This window comes from Lucilia sericata, unplaced genomic scaffold, assembly GCF_015586225.1.
Source record: "Lucilia sericata isolate MDLA Ls3-8-SP2 unplaced genomic scaffold, ASM1558622v1 Contig001290F_arrow, whole genome shotgun sequence".
NCBI lineage: Eukaryota > Metazoa > Arthropoda > Insecta > Diptera > Calliphoridae > Lucilia > Lucilia sericata.
In genome coordinates this window covers 106,132-130,200 of record NW_023995240.1, presented here as the reverse complement: position 1 = coordinate 130,200, position 24,069 = coordinate 106,132, and the positions used below count along the sequence as shown (strand labels likewise).

The 24,069-nt window shown below is 33.1% G+C and overlaps 1 protein-coding gene across 1 annotated transcript in view; it reads left to right on the top strand.

Annotated features, from left to right (window-relative positions):
• Positions 1–10,894: 10,894 nt before the first annotated feature.
• The window catches only part of LOC119610858 (alpha-protein kinase 1), a 31,667-nt gene continuing 18,492 nt past the window's right edge, over positions 10,895–24,069 (top strand). The window contains exon 1 of the mRNA XM_037966256.1: positions 10,895–11,291. Within this exon, the coding sequence (XP_037822184.1) occupies positions 11,287–11,291 (5 nt within the window). The 5' untranslated portion in view covers positions 10,895–11,286. The remainder of the gene's footprint in view (positions 11,292–24,069) is intronic.

Below are 24,069 nucleotides of genomic sequence, written 5' to 3'. Positions count from 1 at the left end.
GATAAGTACCAGCAAGTTTTGCAACTATTTAAACATAAACTTCTCTTTTCCTGTGTTAAATAAAAATAAGACACAGTATCTTAGTCTATAGTCTAGTCTATGGTTAGTCAATGGTCTAGTTTAGTCAGTTTACAGTACTAGTCTGTAGTCTTGTGTATAGTCTAATCAATAGTCTAGTCTATAGTCAAGTCTATAGTCTAGTATATAGTCTAGTTTATGGTCTAGTTTATAGTATAGTATATAGTCTAATCTATATTCTAGTCTAGTCTAGTCTATAGTCTAGTCTCTAGGTCAGTCCTATAGTCTAGTCTATAGTCTGTTCTATAGTCAGTCTATAGTCTAGTCTATAGTCTATAGTTCTAGTCTATAGTCTAGTCTATAGTCTAGTCTATAGTCTAGTCTATAGTCTAGTCTATAGTCTAGTCTATAGTCTAGTCTATAGTCTAGTCTAGTCTAGTCTAGTCTATGAGTCTAGTCTATAGTCTAGTCATAGTCTAGTCTATAGCTAGTCTATAGTCTAGTCTATAGTCTAGTCTATAGTCTAGTCTTCTAGTCTTTTTTTTTTTTTTTTTTTTTTTTTTTATTTTATTTAATCTTTATTTGCTTAAAAATTCATTTACAAATTTCTTAAAGAACTAATCCCGCGAAGCCATTAGGCTTATCTGCAGGATAATTAATACAAGATATTTATGTTATGTTTTATTTTGTTTTCATTGCGAATTCAAAAAGTATAATTTTAGTAGTTTTTTCCTTTTGTGTATATTTTGAATATTTGTAGATTTGTGGGCAGTTTGTTTAGTATAGTAGGTAATACGACATCTAAGCTGTTTTTTCCGTAGTGTTTCGGAAGCGTTCAACCTTATACCTTCCTTCCGCTCGTCGCCTGGTGTTATATGTGTGGTTAATTGGTGATAGGAATCTTCGATCGTTGTAGAATTCGTTGATTATTGTGTTGTGGTATATACTTTTGACGTTTAAGACTTGTAATTTCGCGGCTAGGCTAGTTGTGTTGACATTTAAGTTGTTTGGTGTATTATGTGAAGTTGTGTTGTTGTTTATACCAGTGTTAGCGGTTGTGTTGTAATTAACGATATTGTTGTTTGCGTTTTGGTTTGAGATGTAGGCATTTATTTGTCTGATGTTGCTTTCGACATGGTCGGTTTGATCAACTACAGAAGAGGTGTTTGTTGTGTGATATTCGACATTGGATAAATTGGTGTTATTCATGTTAACGTTTGTGTTTGCATTTGCTGTTGTTAGTGCCACGTTGTTGGTATTTCCATATATCATGAAGTATTGTATTTGTTGTTTGCGCTGCTGGTTTTTTTCTAGAATTTTTAAGATTTGGTTTTGTGTTTGTTGCAAACTTCTACAATATGTAGAGCTACCCCAAGCTGTAATACCGTGTCGAACGTAGGATTCAGCTAAGGAGTAATAAGCCTGCTTAAGAACATTAAATGGGGTACAGTTACTTAAGTGAAACAGATTATATGCAGACTTCCTTAGTTTTTTCCGAAGATCTTGCGTATGTGATAACCATTTAAAGTTCTCGTCTACGAAAACACCTAGGTACTTATAGGTTTTTACCACTTCAATAATTGTTGTGCATGTGTCTAACGTATAGGGTTTTGGGTCGTGTAGGCATTGGTTGTTGTGGAATTTTATTTTAATTTCTTGATTGGGAAGATGCGATGGTTTAATGTGCATTAGCTTTGTTTTCGAAGCGTTAATAACAAGACCGTTATCATGACTCCATTTTGTGACTATATCTAGTTCTCCTTGCATTATTCTGCTTGCTTCTTCAATTTTTTTATTAGATACAATGATAGCGGTGTCGTCTGCGTAAGCAAAAGCAGTACTATTTTTTAATATATTTATCATGTCGTTCGCATATAGCAGGTAAAGAATAGGACCGAGTTTGGAGCCTTGGGGAACACCGTTTTCATTTAAAGTAGTTTCGTTGCTAAAACAGTTTGAGATTTTAACTTTATATGTCCTTAGATTCAGGTAGTTTTTAAACCAGTTTAAGCAATTTCCTCTTATACCATTTCTCTCCAGAATATCCAAAAGATTGCTGTGCGATATCGTGTCAAAGGCCTTACTAAAATCTATAAACAGTGCTAAACAGTGGAAGTTTTCGCTGAGGCTTTTATTTATGAAATGCGCAAAATTTCCAAGCAATTTGTTTATATTTTTGCCTTTTTGAAAACCATATTGTTTGGGATTGAGGATTTTATATTTGTTTAAAAAATTGTTGAGTCTACGAACAATAATCTCTTCTAGAATCTTTTCAATAATGGACAATATAGCAATTGGCCTATAGTTGTTGCAGTCGTTTTTAACGCCGTTCTTAAAAATAGGACGAATTATTGATGTTTTCAGTATTGCTGGTATTGTTGCAGTCTAGTCTAGTCTATAGTCTAGTCTAGTCTAGTCTATAGTCTAGTCTATAGTCTAGTCTATAGTCTAGTCTATAGTCTAGTCTATAGTCTAGTCTATAGTCTAGTCTATAGTCTAGTCTATAGTCTAGTCTATAGTCTAGTCTATAGTCTAGTCTATAGTCTAGTCTATAGTCTAGTCTATAGTCTAGTCTATAGTCTAGTCTATAGTCTAGTCTATAGTCTAGTCTATAGTCTAGTCTATAGTCTAGTCTATAGTCTAGTCTATAGTCTAGTCTATAGTCTAGTCTATAGTCTAGTCTATAGTCTAGTCTATAGTCTAGTCTATAGTCTAGTCTATAGTCTAGTCTATAGTCTAGTCTATAGTCTAGTCTATAGTCTAGTCTATAGTCTAGTCTATAGTCTAGTCTATAGTCTAGTCTATAGTCTAGTCTATAGTCTAGTCTATAGTCTAGTCTATAGTCTAGTCTATAGTCTAGTCTATAGTCTAGTCTATAGTCTAGTCTATAGTCTAGTCTATAGTCTAGTCTATAGTCTAGTCTATAGTCTAGTCTATAGTCTAGTCTATAGTCTAGTCTATAGTCTAGTCTATAGTCTAGTCTATAGTCTAGTCTATAGTCTAGTCTATAGTTTAGTCTATAGTCTAGTCTATAGTCTAGTCTATAGTCTAGTCTATAGTCTAGTCTATAGTCTAGTCTATAGTCTAGTCTATAGTCTAGTCTATAGTCTAGTCTATAGTCTAGTCTATAGTCTAGTCTATAGTCTAGTCTATAGTCTAGTCTATAGTCTAGTCTATAGTCTAGTCTATATTCTATATACAGTATCTTAGTCTATAGTCTAGTCTATGGTCTAATCAATGGTCTAGTTTAGTCTAGTTTACAGTATAGTCTGTAGTCTTGTGTATAGTCTAATCAATAGTCAAGTCTATAGTCTAGTGTATAGTCTAGTTTATGGTCTAGTTTATAGTATAGTCTATAGTCTAATCTATAGTCTAGTCTATAGTCTAGTCTAGTCTAGTCTATAGTCTAGTCTATAGTCTAGTCTATAGTCTAGTCTATAGTCTAGTCTAGTCTAGTCTAGTCTAGTCTATAGTCTAGTCTAGTCTATAGTCTAGTCTAGTCTAGTCTAGTCTAGTCTAGTCTAGTCTATAGTCTAGTCTAGTCTATAGTCTAGTCTATAGTCTAGTCTATAGTCTAGTCTATAGTCTAGTCTATAGTCTAGTCTAGTCTATAGTCTAGTCTAGTCCAGTCTAGACTAGTCTAGTCTAGTCTATAGTCTAGTCTGGTCTATAGTCTAGTCTGGTCTATAGTCTAGTCCAACGGTTCCCAAATGGGGGTCCGTAGTAAAATCATAGGGGGTCCGCGAAGACGAACGAAAAAAACCATGAATAAACAATATTCTGCTTTTATATGTATGTACAAATATCTCCAATTTTTGTGCAATAATCCCAAATTTTTTGGTGACTTTTTGAATTTTATTTTTTCGGTTGTTTATCAGGAAGAAGCTAGGCCCTACAAATTTATTGTATAACTTTTATAAAATAAAGTATTGCGTGATTTGTAATTTTTATTTCCTGTATATGTACTGAAATAATGGTTTTTATTTCAGACAAATAATACTCTGCCTTACAATTAAATTAGGGATACTGGTACCGGAGTATGAAGTTCAATTCAAAGACAAGCTTATTACAAATTTAAGTTTATCAAATTGTAAGCAAAAGTGTTCTTGTTTGAAAGGACTAAAATTATATATTTCCAAAACAGAGGTGACTCTTTATGTATCTCTTTATAAATATTCCAATCCGACGTGATACACAGATTTTAACTTGATTTTGTTGACCAATACATATTATTAAATTAACGTCAGAAAATCCATAGCGTTTCGCGTAAATATGTAGCCAAAAACCATGGAGTAAAATAATTCGTTGGTATTTTAAAATTCAAATTTAAGTTCCAAATTCACAGTACTTTAACAAAGAGTTCAAATCATATATTATGCGGATAACGCATTCCGCAACAACATAGAAGAAGTTCAACTTTCTTATATTATTTTCCCGAAAACTTAGCTCACTTACTCAGTTCACCCTTTGCAATCGCAACAAATTTTTGAAACGTGACTCCTTAAGCACATGTGACAATATTTGATAAGGAAACCTTTTCGCTACCTTGAAGAAAAATGAACATGAAAGATCTCACGATCATAAAGTTATACATCATGTTAACATATCAACAAAGAAGTCATTCTATCTTCAAAACATGCAACTGAAAACCTATCTGATATATTATATATTCTCAAAGTACGGGAATATTTTATAGATATGACATCTCTACATTTATTAGACCTAGGAATTAATAAACTAGGTCAATTTTCGGATGGACAATTATTTAGAACAATAAGATATCAAAATATGTATGGGGGTCCGCGAAATTAAATAAGTTCTTCAAGGGGTCCGCGAAGTAAAAATCGGTGGGAACCGCTGGTCTAGTCTATTGTCTAGTCTATAGTGTAGTGTATAGTGTAGTCTATAGTCTAGTCTATAGTCTAGTCTATAGTATACTCTATACTCTAGTGTATAGTCTAGTCTATGGTCTAGTTTATAGTCTAGTCTATAGTCTACTCTATTGTATAGTCTAAAGTCTAGTCTATAGTATATTTTATAGTCTAATCTATAGTCTAGTCTATAGTGTGGTCTATAGTGTAGTCTATATTCTAGTGTATAGTCTAGTCTATGGTCTAGTGTATAGTCTAGTCTATGGTCTAGTCTATAGTCTAGTCTATGATCTAGCCTATGGTAGTCTATTGTATAGTCTATAGTCTAGCCTATGATCTAGTCTATAGTCTAGTCTATAGTCTAGTCTATAGTCTAGTCTATAGTCTAGTCTATAGTCTAGTCTATAGTCTAGTCTATAGTCTAGTCTATAGTCTAGTCTATAGTCTAGTCTATAGTCTAGTCTATAGTCTAGTCTATAGTCTAGTCTATAGTCTAGTCTATAGTCTAGTCTATAGTCTAGTCTATAGTCTAGTCTATAGTCTAGTCTATAGTCTAGTCTATAGTCTAGTCTATAGTCTAGTCTATAGCCTAGTCTATAGTCTAGTATATAGTCTAGTCTATAGTCTAGTCTATAGCCTAGTCTATAGTCTAGTCTATAGTCTAGTCTATAGTCTAGTCTATAGTCTAGTCTATAGCCTAGTCTATAGTCTAGTCTATAGTCTAGTCTATAGTCTAGTCTATAGTCTAGTCTATAGTCTAGTCTATAGTCTAGTCTATAGTCTAGTCTATAGTCTAGTCTATAGTCTAGTCTATAGTCTAGTCTAGTCTATAGTCTAGTCTATTGTCTAGTCTATAGTCTAGTCTATAGTCTAGTATATAGTCTAGTATATAGTCTAGTCTATAGTCTAGTCTATAGTCTATTCTATAGACTAGACTATAGACTAGACTATAGACTAGACTATAGACTAGACTATATACTAGACTATAGACTAGACCATAGAGTAGACTATAGACTAGTCCATAGACTAGACTATAGACTAGGCTATAGTAGATTATATTCTAGTCTCTAAAGGCATTTTAAACAAAGATTCTTGAAAATTTTAAACATTGTATGTAGGGTGCCTTAAAATAGCAAATCTAATATAAATTTGCTACTGATTTCTAGGTATTTGCATAGAAAACAAAGAAGAAAAACTTCTCTCTACTGCCAACAATTAAACAATGAAATTTTGTGAGATGTGATGCTATTTTTTTGCATTTTACAAAAAGAAAAAAAAAAACAAAATTAAAACGTTTGATGAACTTTAAAATCATTTCAAATGATTTGTATTTAAACACTTGATAAACTTCTTTATAATGTTTTCAAAGCTGTTGGGGGTTTCTTATTCAAAATGCAACAACAGCAAAAAAAAACAACAACAACAAACTGTTTGAATATTTTATTTTTTTGCTTAAGAAAATGAAAATCATAATCATTGAAGCATGTTAGAAGAAGTTACTCAGCCAGTCAGTTCGGTTCGTTCATTTATTGTTGCTAGAGTGTATAGTTGCTGATTTGTTTAATTCAGCAGCAGTTGTGGCTTTAACTGCAGCTGTTGACGTTGTTGTTGTTGATGATGATGATGATGCTGCTGTTGTTGTCTGCTTGTAATGCTTCTGTAACAATTTTTCTTCTTTTTTTCTATTTCTTTCATTTTGCCAGAGAGAAGGCTTTTAGTTGTTGCACTTGTTTCTTTTTTTAAGTTAAAGCTGTTTTTCATTGTATTGCATGAGTTTAGATTTGCTTTGTGTTTTATCCAGCTTTTTGTTATTGTTTCAACGGCTCTGAAATGCATTTTGCCGGTCGAACACTGACCGCTGTTTTAAAAATCTTTTGGTTTTGGATGAATTGTTGAAAATCTAGCTTTTTTCGAAAATTTAACAAGTGCAAAAAACATAAATAGCAAATAATTTTATATGAGTGAAAATTAAAATAGCGTAACGATAGAAGAAAGTGGTTGTTGTTGGTGGTTGCCATGACTTCTGGTGTTTCATACAATGCGGTCTGATTTAATTTTTTCAAAATATTGAAAGTGAATTGCTGCTTTGCAAGTCTATAAAGTAATTGTAACAATATATTTTATGTTATAAGTATTATGAAATTTATAAATAATAATAAATTATATAAAATTTTCCAAAAAAAAATAAATAATTGCTACAATGATCGATTTAACATTTAAACTTAATACTAATAATGTTTTTAAACTTGTCTGCTGTTTGTAATAAGTTTGAAAAAAAAGGAAATTGAAAATTATATTTTAGTTTGCCACTAAACTAACACACTTACTCACTCGTATATGTATCAACTAAAGGGCGTTTTAAAGTTTATGTTCAAATACAAAAGACTTAAAAAACAAACTTGATATAAAAAATGTCTGCCGGCAGCACACCACAACAAACAAAAGACTTAGGAAATGAACTTGAAATATGATTGTCTTTAAATTAAATTAACTAATCAACCTTTAATGTTCGTGTGTGTTTTTAATACGAAGCGTTAAATACCTTTTTTTTATAAATTAATAATAACAATTAAATGTTAAAACTATTAATTTAAATCATAACACATGTTAACACATCATGTAATGGAAATTTTAATTAATCATTTGTTCATGCAGAAAAATAATAGTGTAGAGAATTAAAGTTAATAATTAAAGAATTCTGAATCCTTAGTATTCAGGAAAATGTGAATTTATAATAGCCAAGTGTCAGTCAAGGACTTATTGTTTGCATATTTAACGCTCCGAAACTTTTTTGGTATTCCACAAGGATCCACAAGGATTGCTATCAGTACATCTCGACAGCCGAGACTTTAGACCTTTTTATAATTTGCCTCACAGTTTAAACAGAAAGGGAACCTTTAACCCGTAGAGCTGTGTTTTAGATTTTGTACTGGTTATTATAGAGCTTCGTTCAGGGTACACTTGGCGGGAAGAGTATATGCTGTGAAGTCAATATTTTAGGTTAAATTGTGACTGTAGTCACTCCTCTATAATCCTATGAATGCTTCAAATGTTACCTTTTGAGTTCCCCCCGGGGCATGTTTCCTTGATGAAAGACTCTCATCTTGGTGAATTGCAAAACCGGGGTAAAGAGGTGCTAACAGTACCTCTAACCTGCTAGATTCTTACCAGATAGTTAAATACCTGATGGTTCAAACGCTGATAGATCAGCGGGATGAAACTCTTTGAAAGTGAAAGTTTAATATGATATACCTCAGATAGTTCAGCGTACATATAGTAAATTAGAAGACAAAACTGGGCTTGGGATCTACATTAAAACCCAAAAACCTAAATATATTACCGCCTAACTAATCGCAATACTAGCTTTCAGACAGTTGTTCACGGAATGTCTAAACTGGATTGAAGTTCAAACGTAGGTTAACATAGTTATGTACATCCAGATGACAACTATGGCGATAAATGGTGAAAAGGCTGAATCTAAGAACATGATCTTCTATTTCAGTTCAATACGACAGGCTTAGCATCACCACTTGGAATAAAGAAACGGTGGGTAGAACCGCAATGATTTGAAAAGACCCTTCCAGGGATGAATTGGAAGCCTTTTCAGAATGAGAAAGTTCTAGTTTATTAGGTTATGTTAGATTGATAGGAGGATGTATAGTACATCAAATCCGAAGAAATACACCTAGGCCACTATCGGACCTGTTGTGCGTTCCTTTTGATGAAAAATAAAAGTAATTTTTTTGTTCACTGAGTATATTATTTTTCAATGTTCAGAAACTCAGTTTCCTGGGCGTAATTCCTAAGAATTTTCCAATCAGTGTTAGTCAGGAATGTTATTTGCGGAATAACATCACTTCCAAGATACTTGGATCTAACTTCGACGAATACCTGACATTGGCAAAGAAAGTGCTCCAGAGTTTCACTGTCCTGTTTCTCCACATGCTCTACATTCGTCTGAATCCACACGGCCAATTTTGTGTAGATGTTCTCATACTAACTTCAGACTTGCTCATTTTGAGGGGATTTCTCGTCTTGTTCTCATCGGGGTCACCTCCCAGGATCTTTGTAGTACTGTGGAGTCCTTATGGGATTCTCTCATCCATATTTTTAAATAAGCTTTTGTTGCGTCGAATGGTTTTGCGTTTGTCAGGTTAACTACCTTGAGCTCCCTTCCCTTTAAAGCTATTACATTTGCCCTTTCGTTGCCGACTACTCCCGAGTGGCCTGGTACCCATATAATGTAAACCTTACCTCCGGGAGAGTATTCAGTTAAAGCTTTCTTACAATCCAATAACGTTTTAAATTTAACCGTTTTTGGCCAGTTCGCCTAAAGTAAAGTACCGTTCGGCTGTCCGCGCCGCCTCATATCTTAAATATGTTTCAATGGGTGGAATATCGTTTCCAGAGCTTTGGTTGAAGTAGTACACATGGCACCACTTGGCCCCCCGTGTCATGTTTCCATGATGAAATGTCCCATCATGGTGTATTGCAATCCCGTGGTAAAGATGTGCTAACAGTACCTCTAGTCTGCCGGGTCTTCACTCCTCGGCTAGTCCTTAGTATGATTTGACATGGGGTCTAACCAGAGAACCACATAATCTGGTAAAAAGGTAAATTCAATATTTCGGGATAAGTTCGGAGCTGTTGCCGAATGACAACAGATACCCTACAGAGGACTGACTGTGGGACTAAGCGTTGGAAATGAGTTGGTGTTAATTGTATATGGTACGAGATGAATGTGGGGTATGCGGGCCTTACCCACCCGTTTACCTAGAATAAGTGTGTCGTATGTTTTTCTCTTATGAATGTGTCGCATGAATAAGAAGTGTGCTGGGTTAAATGATGATGGATGAATGGTATCATATACAAGTGTTACCATTGAATTTTCCTTCCTTGTCCAGATATATTCAGAATAAACTCTGTTCATATCAGAATTACCACCATTGTGTTACTGTGAGTAAGAACAAAGTCTCGGCTTATTTGATGGATTCGTACTTCGGTCTACCGGTTACGTCTCTAGGTGCTGTTGCCGACTCAACAGAAGCCATCCCATTTGCGTGGTTGCAAACGGAAGTAATGTTTTACATCTCGGAAGTTAAACAAAGGGACAGCAATGGTCAGAGTTTAGATACATAGCTCAAGTACTTTAGCAAAATGCTTGTACATGGACCGGCTTAGCCATGTACAAAAATTGCCACCTGATTTCTTTATTGAAGATTGAAGTGAATGAAAAAGACCACCGTGAGATAGGCCAACACACCAGGTGCTCACGTAAAGCACTTTGCCATTCATGGCATCATTTGGCATAGATGCCATGAATGGGTAGAACCGCAAAGATTTAAAGTGACCCCTTCCATCTTAAGATTAGAACCCTCCTCAGAAGGAGGAGTTTACATACACACATAGGACTACTGCACATAACTCTTCGAATCTTATGTATACATGCTACCTTCAACCTAACCTAACCTAACATTTGGTTTATATGCAAAACTCGGCACATTTTACTTGTTTATGCCACTAATAGTTTTTTGTAACTTTTATAAACAAATTTCATTTAAACTTTTTGTTTTTGTATTAAAATCTCTGTCAAAAAACACTCATTCTTATAAGTCTCTCTTTTACTTTTAACAAAATTCACTCAAACTAAACTTATACATACGTTCTCTTCACATTGTTTTGTATTCAGCAAACTTAGAGAGCAACAAATTACTCATTTTACCTCCAATAAGTGTTGTTTAACCATTGCTGTTTGTAAGTTGTTAACAACTTTTTTAAAAAATTACTGAGTAAAAAATTGTTAAAAATGTATTTGGTTTGGGCCACCAAAAACCAATTTTTCTTGAAGGTGTTTTTCTTTTTCTTTTGTTTGTTTTTGTATGCAGTGCAAGTGAGTGTTTGTGTGATTTGTTTTTATTTTGGCAGTTTTGTGTTTTGTTTTTGTTTTTTTTCATAGGAAAAAAACTGTTTTTGCAGTATAAAATACAAAAAGTTTTAATAAAAGCGATTCATTTAAAGAGTAGAGCTCAATTGTTAAATATCAAAAGGTATTCATTCCTTTTGAAAACAAAATAAAATAAAACATATTGGAAAAATATTTATAAATAAAAAAAAATATAGAGAAAAACAAACTAAAAGGTTTAAAGTGTAGAGATTTTAAATGTTAAAAGATTTTTTTATATTAAAGAAAAATTTTATAATTTTTTTTAAATAAATTTATACGAAAAAAAAGTGATAAAGAGTGACTTATTTAAATAAAAAGTGTTTATATAAAAAAAAGTTTTTAAATAAACTTTTATACATTGGTTTTAAAACCAAGAACTAATAAAGGATTATTTTTGTTGGGACAGCAATTAAGGATTGTTTTGGATACATTTACCAGATAAATTAACAAAAAATGCAGTAAGTGTTATAAAACTTTTATTATAGGTTTACAAATTGCAATATTTCAAGTGTTGCAAGTAAAAGCTGACTCACTGAGATAGTTAATGAAGCTTAAGGGCTTTTCAAAATGATCTTTATAAAGAAATAGTTTTGAAAACTACAAAAATAATAAGACTTTTAACAATATTATGCAAATTGTGTTTATTTAACATCTGTTGGTTTTGCAAAAATTCTCAGTTTTTGTTTTTTAAACTAAACAATGACAATAAACCAAAGTTTTGGTTACATTTAGTAAGACTTTTCTTGAGTAAATAATTCATATCTTTACGAACAGAGTTTTTCATTTGTGGGAGTTTCTTATTCGTTAATTTTAATGCAAAAACCTTGTAACAGCCTTAACTATTGCTTCACAGACTTGAGAGGAGCTTCTTCTTTTTGTGGGTAATAATTTTTTTAACATTTGCTAATTTTCTTAAGCTTTTTTAAGTTTCTTTAAGTCAAAACTTAGAGTTGGTGTCTGTCAATCAATAGAGCGTGTTTAAATGGTTTTCTTTTTTGTCTTTTATAAATATTGTGATAATTTCATTAACTACGTGGGTTGTCTTTTTTCTATGTTCTTTATCGTAATATAAGTATGTTTGTGTCTTAAGTCTTTTGTTTTGTTATTAATATCAAATTAATTGTTTTATTGTCATGTCTAGCAATTGTAGACAACATAACAAAACCACCAAAAAACAACAACGGAATTGTTATTCCGGATATACATATGTAATAGACAAAAAAAAACTAAAAAACTAAATTATTACTTAAATAAATGTATTGGTTATAAATGGAAATGAAAATTTTTTACAGTTTGGCAGAGGTGTCATTGTTTAGCTGATTAGAATCTTAAATTAGCTAGACTTATGCCAACATTATATTCAGAAAGATCAGACCCACAACATAGTTTCTCTAAAAAACTAAAGAAAAACTGTTTTTCAACTTTTTTAAACAAAATCGAATTTACATAAAAAGTTGGAAAATATGAGAAATTGTTTTCAAATATAAACAAAATTTTGATTCCTCTTGATTGAAAGAATATTTTAAGAGTTTTAAACATTTTTCGAACATAACATCGAAATTTCGAAATTAATTTCGAAAAATGGAACTTTCCTGTTAGAAAATACTTATAAACTGAAACTATATTAAGAAAAATCTTAAAATTTATGAAAACTTTCAAATTTATTTTTCAAAAATTAAGTTCGAAATTAGAAAATGTCCCAAATAGACCTCAAAACTATATTTTTATTAATCCCCATGATTTAGAGATTATTTTAATAGTTTTAAAAAATTTTCGAACATAACTTCGAATTTTCGAAATTAATTTCGAATTTTCGAAAATGACTTAAAAATCGTATATGCTTTAAATATGCACATGATCATGAAAATTTTCGAAATTCTATTCAAAATTTAATCTAGTCTAGTCAGTAGTCTAGACTACAGTCTAGTCTATAGTCTAGACTACAGTCTAGTCTATAGTCTAGACCACAGTTTAGTGTATAGTCTAGACAACAGTTTAGTCTTTAGTCAGTTTAGTCTATTATTTAGACTACAATGTAGTTTACAGTTTAGACTACATTCTATTCTATAGTCTAGACTATAGTCTAGATTACGATCTATTCTATAGTCTATAGTATAGATTATAGTCTAGTCTATAGTCTAGATTGCTGTCTAGTCTCTAGTTTAGACTATAGTCTAGACCACAGTCTAGCCTATAGTCCAGACCACAGTTTAGTCTAGACTATAGACTTTAATCTAGTCTATAGTCTAGACTATAATCAATAGTTTAGACTACAATCTAGTCTATCGTTTACACTACAGTCTAGTCTATAGTCCAGACTACAGTCAAGTCTATAGGCCAGACCCCAGTTTAGTCTATAGTCTAGACTACAGTCTAGTCTATAGTTTAGACTACAGTCTAGTCTATAGTCTAGACTACAGTCTAGTCTATAGTCTAGACTACAGTCTAGAGTACAGTCTAGTCTGTACTAGACTACAGTCTAGTCTATAGTCTAGACTACAGTCTAGTCTAGGCCAGACGCCAGTTTAGTCTATAGTGTAGACTACAGTCTAGTATATTGTTTATACTACAGTCCAGTCTATAGTTTAGACTACAGTCTAGTCTATAGTTGAGACTACAGTCTAGTCTATAATACAGACCACAGTTTAGTTTATAGTCTAGAATACAGTCTAGTCCACAGTTTAGTCCACAGTTTAGTCCATATTATAGTCTATAGTCTAGACTACAGTCTACTCTATAGTCTAGACTACAGTCTATTATATAGTCTAGACTACAGCCTAGTCTATTGTCTAGACTACAGTCTAGTCTATAGTCTAGACTATAATCTAGTCTATAGTCTTGTCTATAGTTTAGAATACAGTCTAGTCTATAGTCTAGACTACAGTCTAGTCTATAGTCTAAACTACAGTCTAGTCTATAGTCTAAACTACAGTCTAGTCTATAGTCTAGACTACAGTCTAGTCTACAGTCTAGACTACAGTCTTGTCTATAATCTAGATTATTATCTAGACCACAGTATAGTCTATAGTCTAGATTTGTTTTCAATATAGAACTCCAGGTCCATTTTGTCTCCCCATTGTAGAGGCATTCGTGTAGCAACGGTAATATTCCGCTTCATCTTCCCTTTACATAAACTTAAACAAAATTTAAATAAAATTTAAACAAAACTTTTTTCTGGAACACGTGTATCTTAATAAAACTTTGTAATTTTTTTCTAGTCATACTAGACAAAAATGTTGCAATTTTTCTTCACTTCAAAGTTAATTTTTACGCTTATTTAAAAAAAACAATAACTTATTAATCATACTCTAGAGATTTTCAGGCCAGTTTAGTACCCACACCCAGTCCATAATATTGTGCAATTATTTTCTAAGCCAAATAACAACAACAATAACAAACAAATTAAGTAAAAAAATATTTTCATTGGCATATGTCAAGGTTAAATTTAAGTTTTTTATTTATAATGGAAAAAAATTAAAACATTGCAAATTAATAAAATAAAAATTACAAAGTAGTTAACTTTAATTGAAATCAAAACATAAATAACTCCAGTCTAGTTACTGTTTTATTAAATGTTAAATATTTAGTTTATTTAAAATGCATCTTTACAATTGTTTGCAACAATTAATAATAAATAAAACCAGTTAAAATTTAACAATAAAAAAATTTTTATATTTATTTGTTTTCTTTTAAATAATTCACTTTTTTAGCAACTTGTTAAGCGATCAGCGAAGTGTTAAATCGTGATTTTTTTTTAAACTATTATTAAACTAATAGTTAAAGTTATGTTTAAAATGCGTTTATTATTATTACATGTGTTTCTTCAATTAAATTGCAGTATTTTGATAATTTGAGTAAATGTTTTTTTTCATTTGTTTAAATTATTAGCCACATGATTGCATTGGAATCTGTTATACAATTTTGATCTGTTTAAAATTTTAGATTATCATTGCATGTGAAGAAAAATTTTTAATATTGAATAAAAATAAAGTATTTTTAAGATTTATAAGGTTTTTGACCTGTGCTATACACTTGCTGGGATAGTATAGTAAACTAGTTAATAGATTTTTCTATAGACCAGCCTAGACCGTATATTAGTTAGTAAACTTGTCAATGAACTGGTCTATAGTCTATGGATTAGTTAACAGACTCGTTTATCTAATAGTGCATAGTCTTATCAATAGACTATTCAATAGTCTAGTCTATAGACCAGTTAATAGACTATTCAATAGACTAGCAAATGGACAAGTCCATAGGCTAGTCAATAGACCAGTTAACAAACTAGTCAATAGACTTGTCCATAGACTAATTCTTAGTCTAGATCATAGACAAGAAAACAGACTGTTCAATAGACTAGTCCATAGACTAGTCAGTAGAATAGTTCATAGACTAGTCAATAGAATAGCCAATAGACTAGTTCATAGACTAGTCCATAGACTAGTCAATAGAATAGTTCATAGACTAGTCAATAGAATAGCCAATAAACTAGTTCATAGACTAGGCACTAGACTAGTCCATAGACTAGTTCATTGACTAGTTCATAGACCAGTCTACAGACTAGTCAATAGACCAGTCTACAGAGTAGTCAATAGACTAGTCCATAGACTAGTGCAAAGACTAGGCAATAGACTATTCCATAAACTAGTCTAAAGACTACTCCATAGAATAGCCAATAGAATAGTCAATAGACTAGTTCATGGACTAGTTCATAGACTATGTCATAGACTAGTCAATGGACAAGTCCATAGACTACTCAATAGACCAGTTAATAGACTATTCAATAGACTAGTCAATGGACAAGTAGACTAGTCAATAGACCAGTTAACAGACTATTCAATAGACTAAACAATGGACAAATCCATAGGCTAGTCAATAGACTAGTTCATAGAAAAGTCCATATACTACTTTATAGACGAGTCCTTAGACTACTTCATAGACTAGTTCAAAGACTATGTCATAAACTAGTCCATAGAATAGTCCATAGACTAGTCAATAGACTAGTCCATAGACAAGTTAATAGACTGGTCAATACACTTGTCCATAGATTAGTCAATAGACTAGTTCACAGACTAGTCAATATACCAGTTAATCGACCAGGTGATAGACTAGTCAATAGACTAGTCAATGGTCGAGTCCATAGGCTAGTCAATGGACTATTCAATAGACTAGTCCGTAGGCTAGTCAATGGACTATTCAATAGACTAGTCCATAAACTATTCCATAGACTATTCCATAGACTAGTCCATAGACTATTCCATAGACTAGTCCATAGACTAGTCCGTAGACTAGTCCACAGACTAGTCCATAGGCTAGTGCATAGACTAGTTTATAGACTAGTCCACAGACTAGTCCATAGACTAGTCCATAGACTATTCCATAGACTATTCCATAGACTAGTCCATAGACTAGTCCAAAGACTAGTCCATAGTCTAGTCCATAGACTAGTCCAAAGACTAGTCCATAGACTATTCCGTAGACTATTCCATAGATTAGTCGATAGACTAGTCCATAGACTAGTCCATAGACTAGTCCATAGACCAGTCCATAGACCAGTCCATAGACAAGTCAATAAACTAGGCTATAGACTTGTTAATAGACTAGTCCATAGACTAGTCAATAGACTAGCCCATAGACTAGTCCATAGTCTAGTCAATAGACCAGTCCATAGACTTGTTTATAGACTACTCAATAGACTAGTCTATAGACTAGTAGATAGGGTAATCTATAGACTAGTCTATAGACTAGTCGATAGAGTAATCTATAGACTAGTCAATAGAGTAGTCCATAGAATTATCAATAGACTGGTCAACAGGCTAGACTACTCAAGAAATTAGTCCATAGACTAATCCATAGATTATTCCATAGACTAGTCAATGGACTAGTCCATAGACTAGTTAATAGACTAGTCCATAGACCAGTCAATACATGGACTTGTCCATAGATAAGTCTATAGACTATTCCTAAAAGATTCGACCCCAAAGATTAGTACGTAAACTTATCAATGGAATAGTCAGAGGACAAGTCTGATGTCATTTTTAAACTTTAGTTTCTAAAACAAATTACTTCAAACACATAAATATTAATATCAATTGCAAATTGTTTAAAATTATACCATTTTCTTAACAAATTTAAAGTGAATCATTAAAACAGACAATCGAGATAATATTTTGCCTTCAACAAATAACAAAAAAAAAAAAACATTGTACTTATTTAAACACAATATAACCATAATAAAAATTGATTACTAAAGTATATATTTCGTGTCAAATTAGAACAAAGATCATATAACTAACCACTCATACAAAACCAAAAAAAACAATAAATACAATAAAACTAGGCTAATAACTAAGAAAAAGACCCTTTCAATAAGTTGAACTCTCTCATATAGAAATATAAATAAAAATGATTTGTTTTGTGTAAAGAAAAATTATGAAAAATTTTTGGATTTTTTTTTTTTTAAGACTTCAAAGCCATAAATAAGAAAAATTTTACAATAAAACAAACGCCCCTTAATAAACAGACAGTAATTGTTGTTGGAAAGAAACTATAGCAAACAAAAGACTTAGGCAACAAGCAGTATACTACAAAGCTAAAACAAACTAAACCTGCTGTGGAGTGTTTTATAATTTTATGTTTTGCATATCATATAATCTGTTTTTTTTGGGGGTAAACGCCTAAACGCATGATCATATTTCAATTATGCGTGAAAAATCTATAACAATTCCAACAACAACACCAAGAAAAAAGAGAACTGTTTGGCTGTTGTTTTTAAGGTTTTATGTGGCCATTTAGTGGCAAATATTTCAAAGATATTTTATTTTAAGTGTTTCAGCAGCAACAGCAGCTGAAGTGGTTGCAATTTTATAAAATTTGAAATACGAGCTTAACCATTCACTTCTAAACTAAAACATGTGAAGCTAAGACTTCAATGAGTGACTGACTGACTGAAAGAATGAGATAATAAGCGACAGCGCAAATGAATGAATGAATGAATAAATGCATTTATTGTAAATTAAATAAAGTGTATTTAGTTATATCTGCTATATTATATGTGTATTGCGTAGATATCTGGTTTGTTTTTTTCTTTCGAAGACATAACTACAAACACTCACAACACTTTAAATTGAAAGTTATACAAAAAAAATAAGCAACAGCATGCAGCACAGCAACTGAAATGTGCAACAATTGCAGCATTAGACAACGCCTGTTATGGTTATACATGCTACACTCGTACTTTTAATAATAATTTTTATATGTTTTTAAGTATGTTTACTTGTAAATCTATCTTTTCATTTCATTTCAGTTTGTTTTTTTTCTATTTGTTTTATAAGAAACAGAAAACTTGTAGATGTTTCTGTTGCTTGGTTGCAGCATCACTGATTTTACTGCAAAAGTTACAAATTTTTATATAAATTGTTTTTATTTTAATTGCATAATTCTTTGATATTTGTGCTACAATTTTAAAGCGAGTAATTTTTGTAAATAAATCTAAATTAAAATTGTTATATCAAAGAAAATTGGCGGCGTTTGAGGATGAAATAATTTTAAGAAATTAAAATTGATCTTACACATATTGATCGTAAATATCGAGGGAGTATATTGATTACTTTCTCTCTCTCTCTAGACCTCCCCCCCTGGGGACATGTTACCTTGGTGAAATCTCCATCTTGGTGTTATTGCAATAAAGAAATGCTACCAATACCTCTAGTCTGCCGGGTGATGATCAAATGTATCCTCGGCCTTTCCTTGAAATGATTTGACATGGAGTCGAACTAGAGCACCATGTAATCTAGCACTACGGGTGGCCAGTTGTCCGCAAGACTTGTGCTGGCTGATCAGTTGGTTGAGGTTCCTTTGGTATCCACGTAGTGTCTATGCTTTAAACCCAAATTCGCAGGGAAAGAATGTTGTTTTAAGGACTGATATATCCTATGCCATATATGTCTGGATTCTCTCCCAAATTCGCGGCGAAAGAATGTTGGTTTGTCATATATGTTTGGGTTCTCTCTCCGGTGCTGTAGACATCTCAGCAGATGTCACTGGGTGATGTGACAGAGCAACTTATGCTGGCTTCCAGAACCCTTTGAGTATCTCTTACTCTATGCGTAGTAGGGCGCCAGTATAGGTTGGGGAATTCTTAGGTTGATATTTGGTAGTTGCCTTTCATTCCGTAGATCGCTCTTTTTGGGCTGAGAATGCAACTGATGTAAGTTGGTGAATGAACGGGAAAGATTCCTCTGCCCAACAGAAGACTAGTACTGATTTAGTAGACCTTTTATTTCTGGGAAATTCTCGGTACTGTTGCCATCTCAACAGGATGCATATCGTTTATTGGGTTCGAATTGACTTTGGAAATTGCTACATCCTTTGTCTGATATACTGAGGGACCCTGATATTGGCTGGGTATTTTGGTCTAAAAAATACATCTCTAGGTGCTGTTGCCGAATATACAGGTCCATCTTAGTGAGGTTGCGTGGGCTTTAAGAGGTTAAGGAATGCACTAGAAGGAGTCATTAGTTGATTTGGTAGTCGGTCTTCCAAATATGTCTCTTGTTGCAGTTGTCAGCTCCCTGTGATGTGGTTGTGCAGCTTTAAATGGTTGAGGAATGTTGTTCAGTTGATCATTGGTGGATGTGGGTACGCAAGACTCATGACAGCGGTATTCCTGTTGGTCCATCTCTGTTCTAAAGTCTGAGATTAATGATGCAGTAGGTACATTGCTGGGATTTGTGGGTTCTCATCTCTATTGATCCAATTGGCAATTATTTCCTCCTTGTCGGGGTATGCTGACTGTCATTCAAAGTGATCACTTGTCAAGAGATTGGATAGAGTACCTCAGCAAAGTGCTTGTGATACAGCAGGTACATTGTTGGGATTTGTGGCTTCTCTTCTCTTCTCTATTGATCCAATTGGCAATTGTCTCCTCCTCCTCCTGTCGGGGTATGCATTAGTATACTACCTGTCATTCAAAGTCATTCACTTGTCAAGAGATTGGATTGAGTACTCCAGCAAAGTGCTTGAACAAAAATTTCCACCTGAGTGTACTTCACGACTAGTGACTTCAGTCGTGGACCATTTTAAGTCCACCCAGTGGATGGTGAGATTAGGCCATCAAATCAGCACATTAACATTTTCTCTCTCCTCTAAGACATGTTACCTTGGTGAACCGCCCTCACCTTAGAGTTATAGCAATTTCCGGACAAAAAGGTGCTCGTATCGTTAGTCTGCTGGGACCTTAAACAGAAGGGCTGACCAGATTACATTTTCTCAAACTGGTGGCACAGTAAACAGTTGACCGAAGGACTTGTCCTGTACTGGTTATTGCTTATGTGCTTTCGAGATTGTTGTTAAACTCCAAATCGCGGAAAGAGAATGTTGGTACAATGGACTGTTCTTTATGTGATCATTCGTAACTACCTCGTCTTGGCTAATTGATGCTCATGAAAAGCACTTTAGAAATTCCAATAAACACTTTTAGGAATGGACCTCCATTGTTGGTACTTCGATGTTCCTGTAACAGCCCTTCCATAACATTGGCAAGTCCTCTTTCCTGCAAAACACATCCTCTAACTTCTACACGCATAGTTTAGCATTTTGGATGCCAAGAATTTCCATATCCTTTAATATACATATATAATGGACTGGAGAATCCATCTATTGCTTTCCACCAAGATCTTCAGAGTACAAGCACATTAGTGAGATAGCATTCTCATTATCATCTATATACCCGATGAATTTGCCGATCATCATGCACTCTTTCGTTTGCTACTCCTTGAGCAGATCTTCAAACTAATGATCTTCAGGTATCGTGATTAGCAGATTACTAGCTTCATATACTACTTAGAATCGTTCGATCGTTCCCGTATCTTTTCTTGGCAAATTAGCTGAAATGCCCGCCCTTTACCTTACAGGGTTTTGGCTAGAAACCTTTGCTCTCGATTTCTCTTTGTTTTAGAAAACGTAAAGTTACTCTTTTCTCCTTTCAGAGTACAGCTCCCTCTTTTGCAATGGCGTTGTTTTGGTGGACATACCAGACTTTTGAACAACTGCCTTTTTTATCCCTCTTACTCGCAGTATTTTGCCTTCTTTGAGAGAGGTTTTCAATTAATCGGGAAGTCGGATTATCTTTACCCTAGAACAGTTTCAATACGAGATCGATATACCCTACGGTGCGTCCTGTGCTTGACCCTATTTGATCCTGTGGATTATGTTCCCCAACTTCCCCTCTGTATCCCAAATTAACAGTTTTTTAATGTTGGATAGCTTAGCTATGCTATAGCTTACCTCCTTGACCATCTGTTCTACTTCATCCTTGTTGGGATTGTTGTGTTGTTGCTATAATTTGGGGATTCAGAGCCAGGACCCTCATCTGTATTTAAAGGTTGATGCCTTTAAGTACATTCTTCTCTTCCAGCTCTTTATTTTTGCCAATAATATATTGTATTAATGCAAAGACATCCACTTGGCTTTTGCTCACGATGGCAGAATGACGAAAATTCGCGAGCATATCTTAGATCAGAGATAACCAACTTTGATGGAACCCCCAACAGCCCCCATTCCACCTACGAAGCCAAATAACTATAAAACAACTCAAACACTCCAAGGCTCCAACTATTAGAAATTTCAGTGCAAAATCTTCAGCAGTTTATGAGATATCGTATTATTTCCGAAAATTCCTTTAAAAATATCGAAAAACTATTGAAATTTTATTCCAATAATGATCATGTTAATACCATTTGCCTTTATTAAAACATTTTGTTTACAATTAACTATTTTAAGCCAAAATTGTTAAACAATTTGAAATAATTACATAATAACATAACCAAATACATATATGCCTAATTAGCATATAACCTTATTATTTTTTTGTACAATGTCTGTCATTTCTATAAGCACCAGAAATAAATTAATAAAATTTACATAATTTCTTAAGGTTGCAAAAATTTAATTAGAGAAATTATATTTGGCACATGCTCCATTAACTACTTGTGCATTTTAACTTTTTTTTTGGCGCACTTAACAATTGTTTTTTTTAATTTCTGTTAACAATAACACCTTGTAGACACTTGTCCACAAATTTCAAGCAGAAAGAAGAAAAAAAGCAATTTAAACACTTGAACATGATTCAATTGAAATAAATGTCTTTTTAAGCCAACAATTTGTTATTAATAATATAAAATCAATTCCGAATATGTTTTGACTTAATGGCAGCATTAAAGAGCATGGCCAATAATAAATAAATTGTTTTGGTTGGGAAGTGCCAATTCAAAATAACAACAAAAAAAACAAAACAAAAGTAAAAGTATAACAAAATGTATACATTGGCATATAACTTTCAATCACTAATGATGACCTCAATTAAGAAATGTGTAAACAAAATATGACAAATTACATACCAAATAGCAACTTATATTATCTGTGAAAGAGCTGCTTAAAACTGAACATTGTTTAAAATGCCGGTGGTAGCTCCCTGTTAAGTCTTGTATAGCAATATAGTATTAATATTATTAAATGTAAATATTACTATTGTGTTGTAAATATTAAAAAGTTATAATTAATAGAAAATATTTGAAATTTGATTCCATTGGATACTAAATATAGAGATTGTGGCCTCCGGTAGGTTAGTGGTTAGTGTTCTAGACTGGTAGACCGGAGGTGGTGGGTTCGATTCCCACCTGAGGCACTGGTTAAGGAGCGCACAACAGGCCCGATAGAGGCCTAGGTGTATTTCTTCGGATTTGATGTATATACATCCTCCTTTCAAACTAACTAACTAACTAACTAAATATAGAGATTAGTTGTAATATATTTGAAACCAGGAAACAAAATCCAATTATTAAAATTGTTATTTTTAGTTAAATATGTATTTTGTTAATTATGAGAAGCGCATTCTACAGGTCGCAATTTTCAAGATAATTTGATGAAATTTGACACATACTCTTCTCTTGACCCAAACCTATTGAAAATGTTTAAAATCGGTCCATTATTTCGTATAGCCCTCATACAACCGTACCCTCGACTAGCGCTTTTGAGCTCATATATATGTTAAATGTTCTTGCATCACTTCAAAAATCGGCAAAACATAGTTTTATATACATAAGTCTTAATGATACTGCTGATGATCGTAATGATCGGGCATCATTGCCATATCCCTCATACAAAGTTCCCTTCAGATAATGACTTAATGGTCAAAATTCACTTATAAACTCAAATTTCATGATGATATTCTGCATAAATAACTAATCCCTCTACCAAAATTTATAAGGATAGGACCATATTAACCGCCTCTCCCCATATAACCCCTCATTGGGCAAATCCCTTTTTGTCAACAAATTGTTAAAATATTTCTGAATTACGGTAAAAATGAAATTAAATACTTTATTATTAAAAAAGTAATCAACATTTTTAACATAACCACAGATGTAGGGTATGATATGATCGGCTATGCCCACTATAAATTCTTACTTGTTTTGATATAACAGTTAACTGAAATGTACGCAACACCATGCAGTATCCATGTATTGTTCTATGGTTTTGATGGTTTTAGTGATTAACTAATTAATATATTAATAGATGTAATTAAACATTTTGTTGAAAGTAAGTGAGTAAATTAGTTAGTTAGTTAGTTAGTTAGTTAGTAGTTAGTTAGTTAGTTCGTTAGTTAGTTAGTTAGTTAGTTAGTTAGTTAGTTCGTTAGTTAGTTCGTTCGTTAGTTAGTTAGTTATTTCGTTCGTTAGTTAGTTAGTTAGTTAGTTAGTCTTGTTCGTTCGTTAGTTCGTTAGTTAGTTAGTTAGTTCGTTAGTTAGTTGTTCGTTCGTTCGTTCGTTCGTTCGTTCGTTCGTTCGTTCGTTCTTCGTTCGTTCGTTCGTTCGTTCGTTCGTTCGTTTCGTTCGTTTCGTTCGTTCGTTCGTTCGTTCGTTCGTTCGTTGTTCGTTCTTCGTTCGTTCGTCGTTCGTTCGTTTGTTCGTTTCGTTTCGTTCGTTCGTCGTTCGTTCGTTCGTTCGTTCGTTCGTTTCGTTCGTTGTTCGTTCGTTTCGTTCGTTCGTTCGTTCGTTCGTTCGTTCTTGTTCGTTCGTCGTTCGTTCGTTCGTTCGTTCGTTCGTTCGTTCGTTCGTTCGTTCGTTCGTTCGTTTCGTTTCGTTCGTTCGTTCGTTCGTTCGTTCGTTCGTTCGTTCGTTCGTTTCGTTCGTTTCGTTCGTTCGTTCGTTGTTCGTTCGTTCGTTCGTTCTTCGTTCG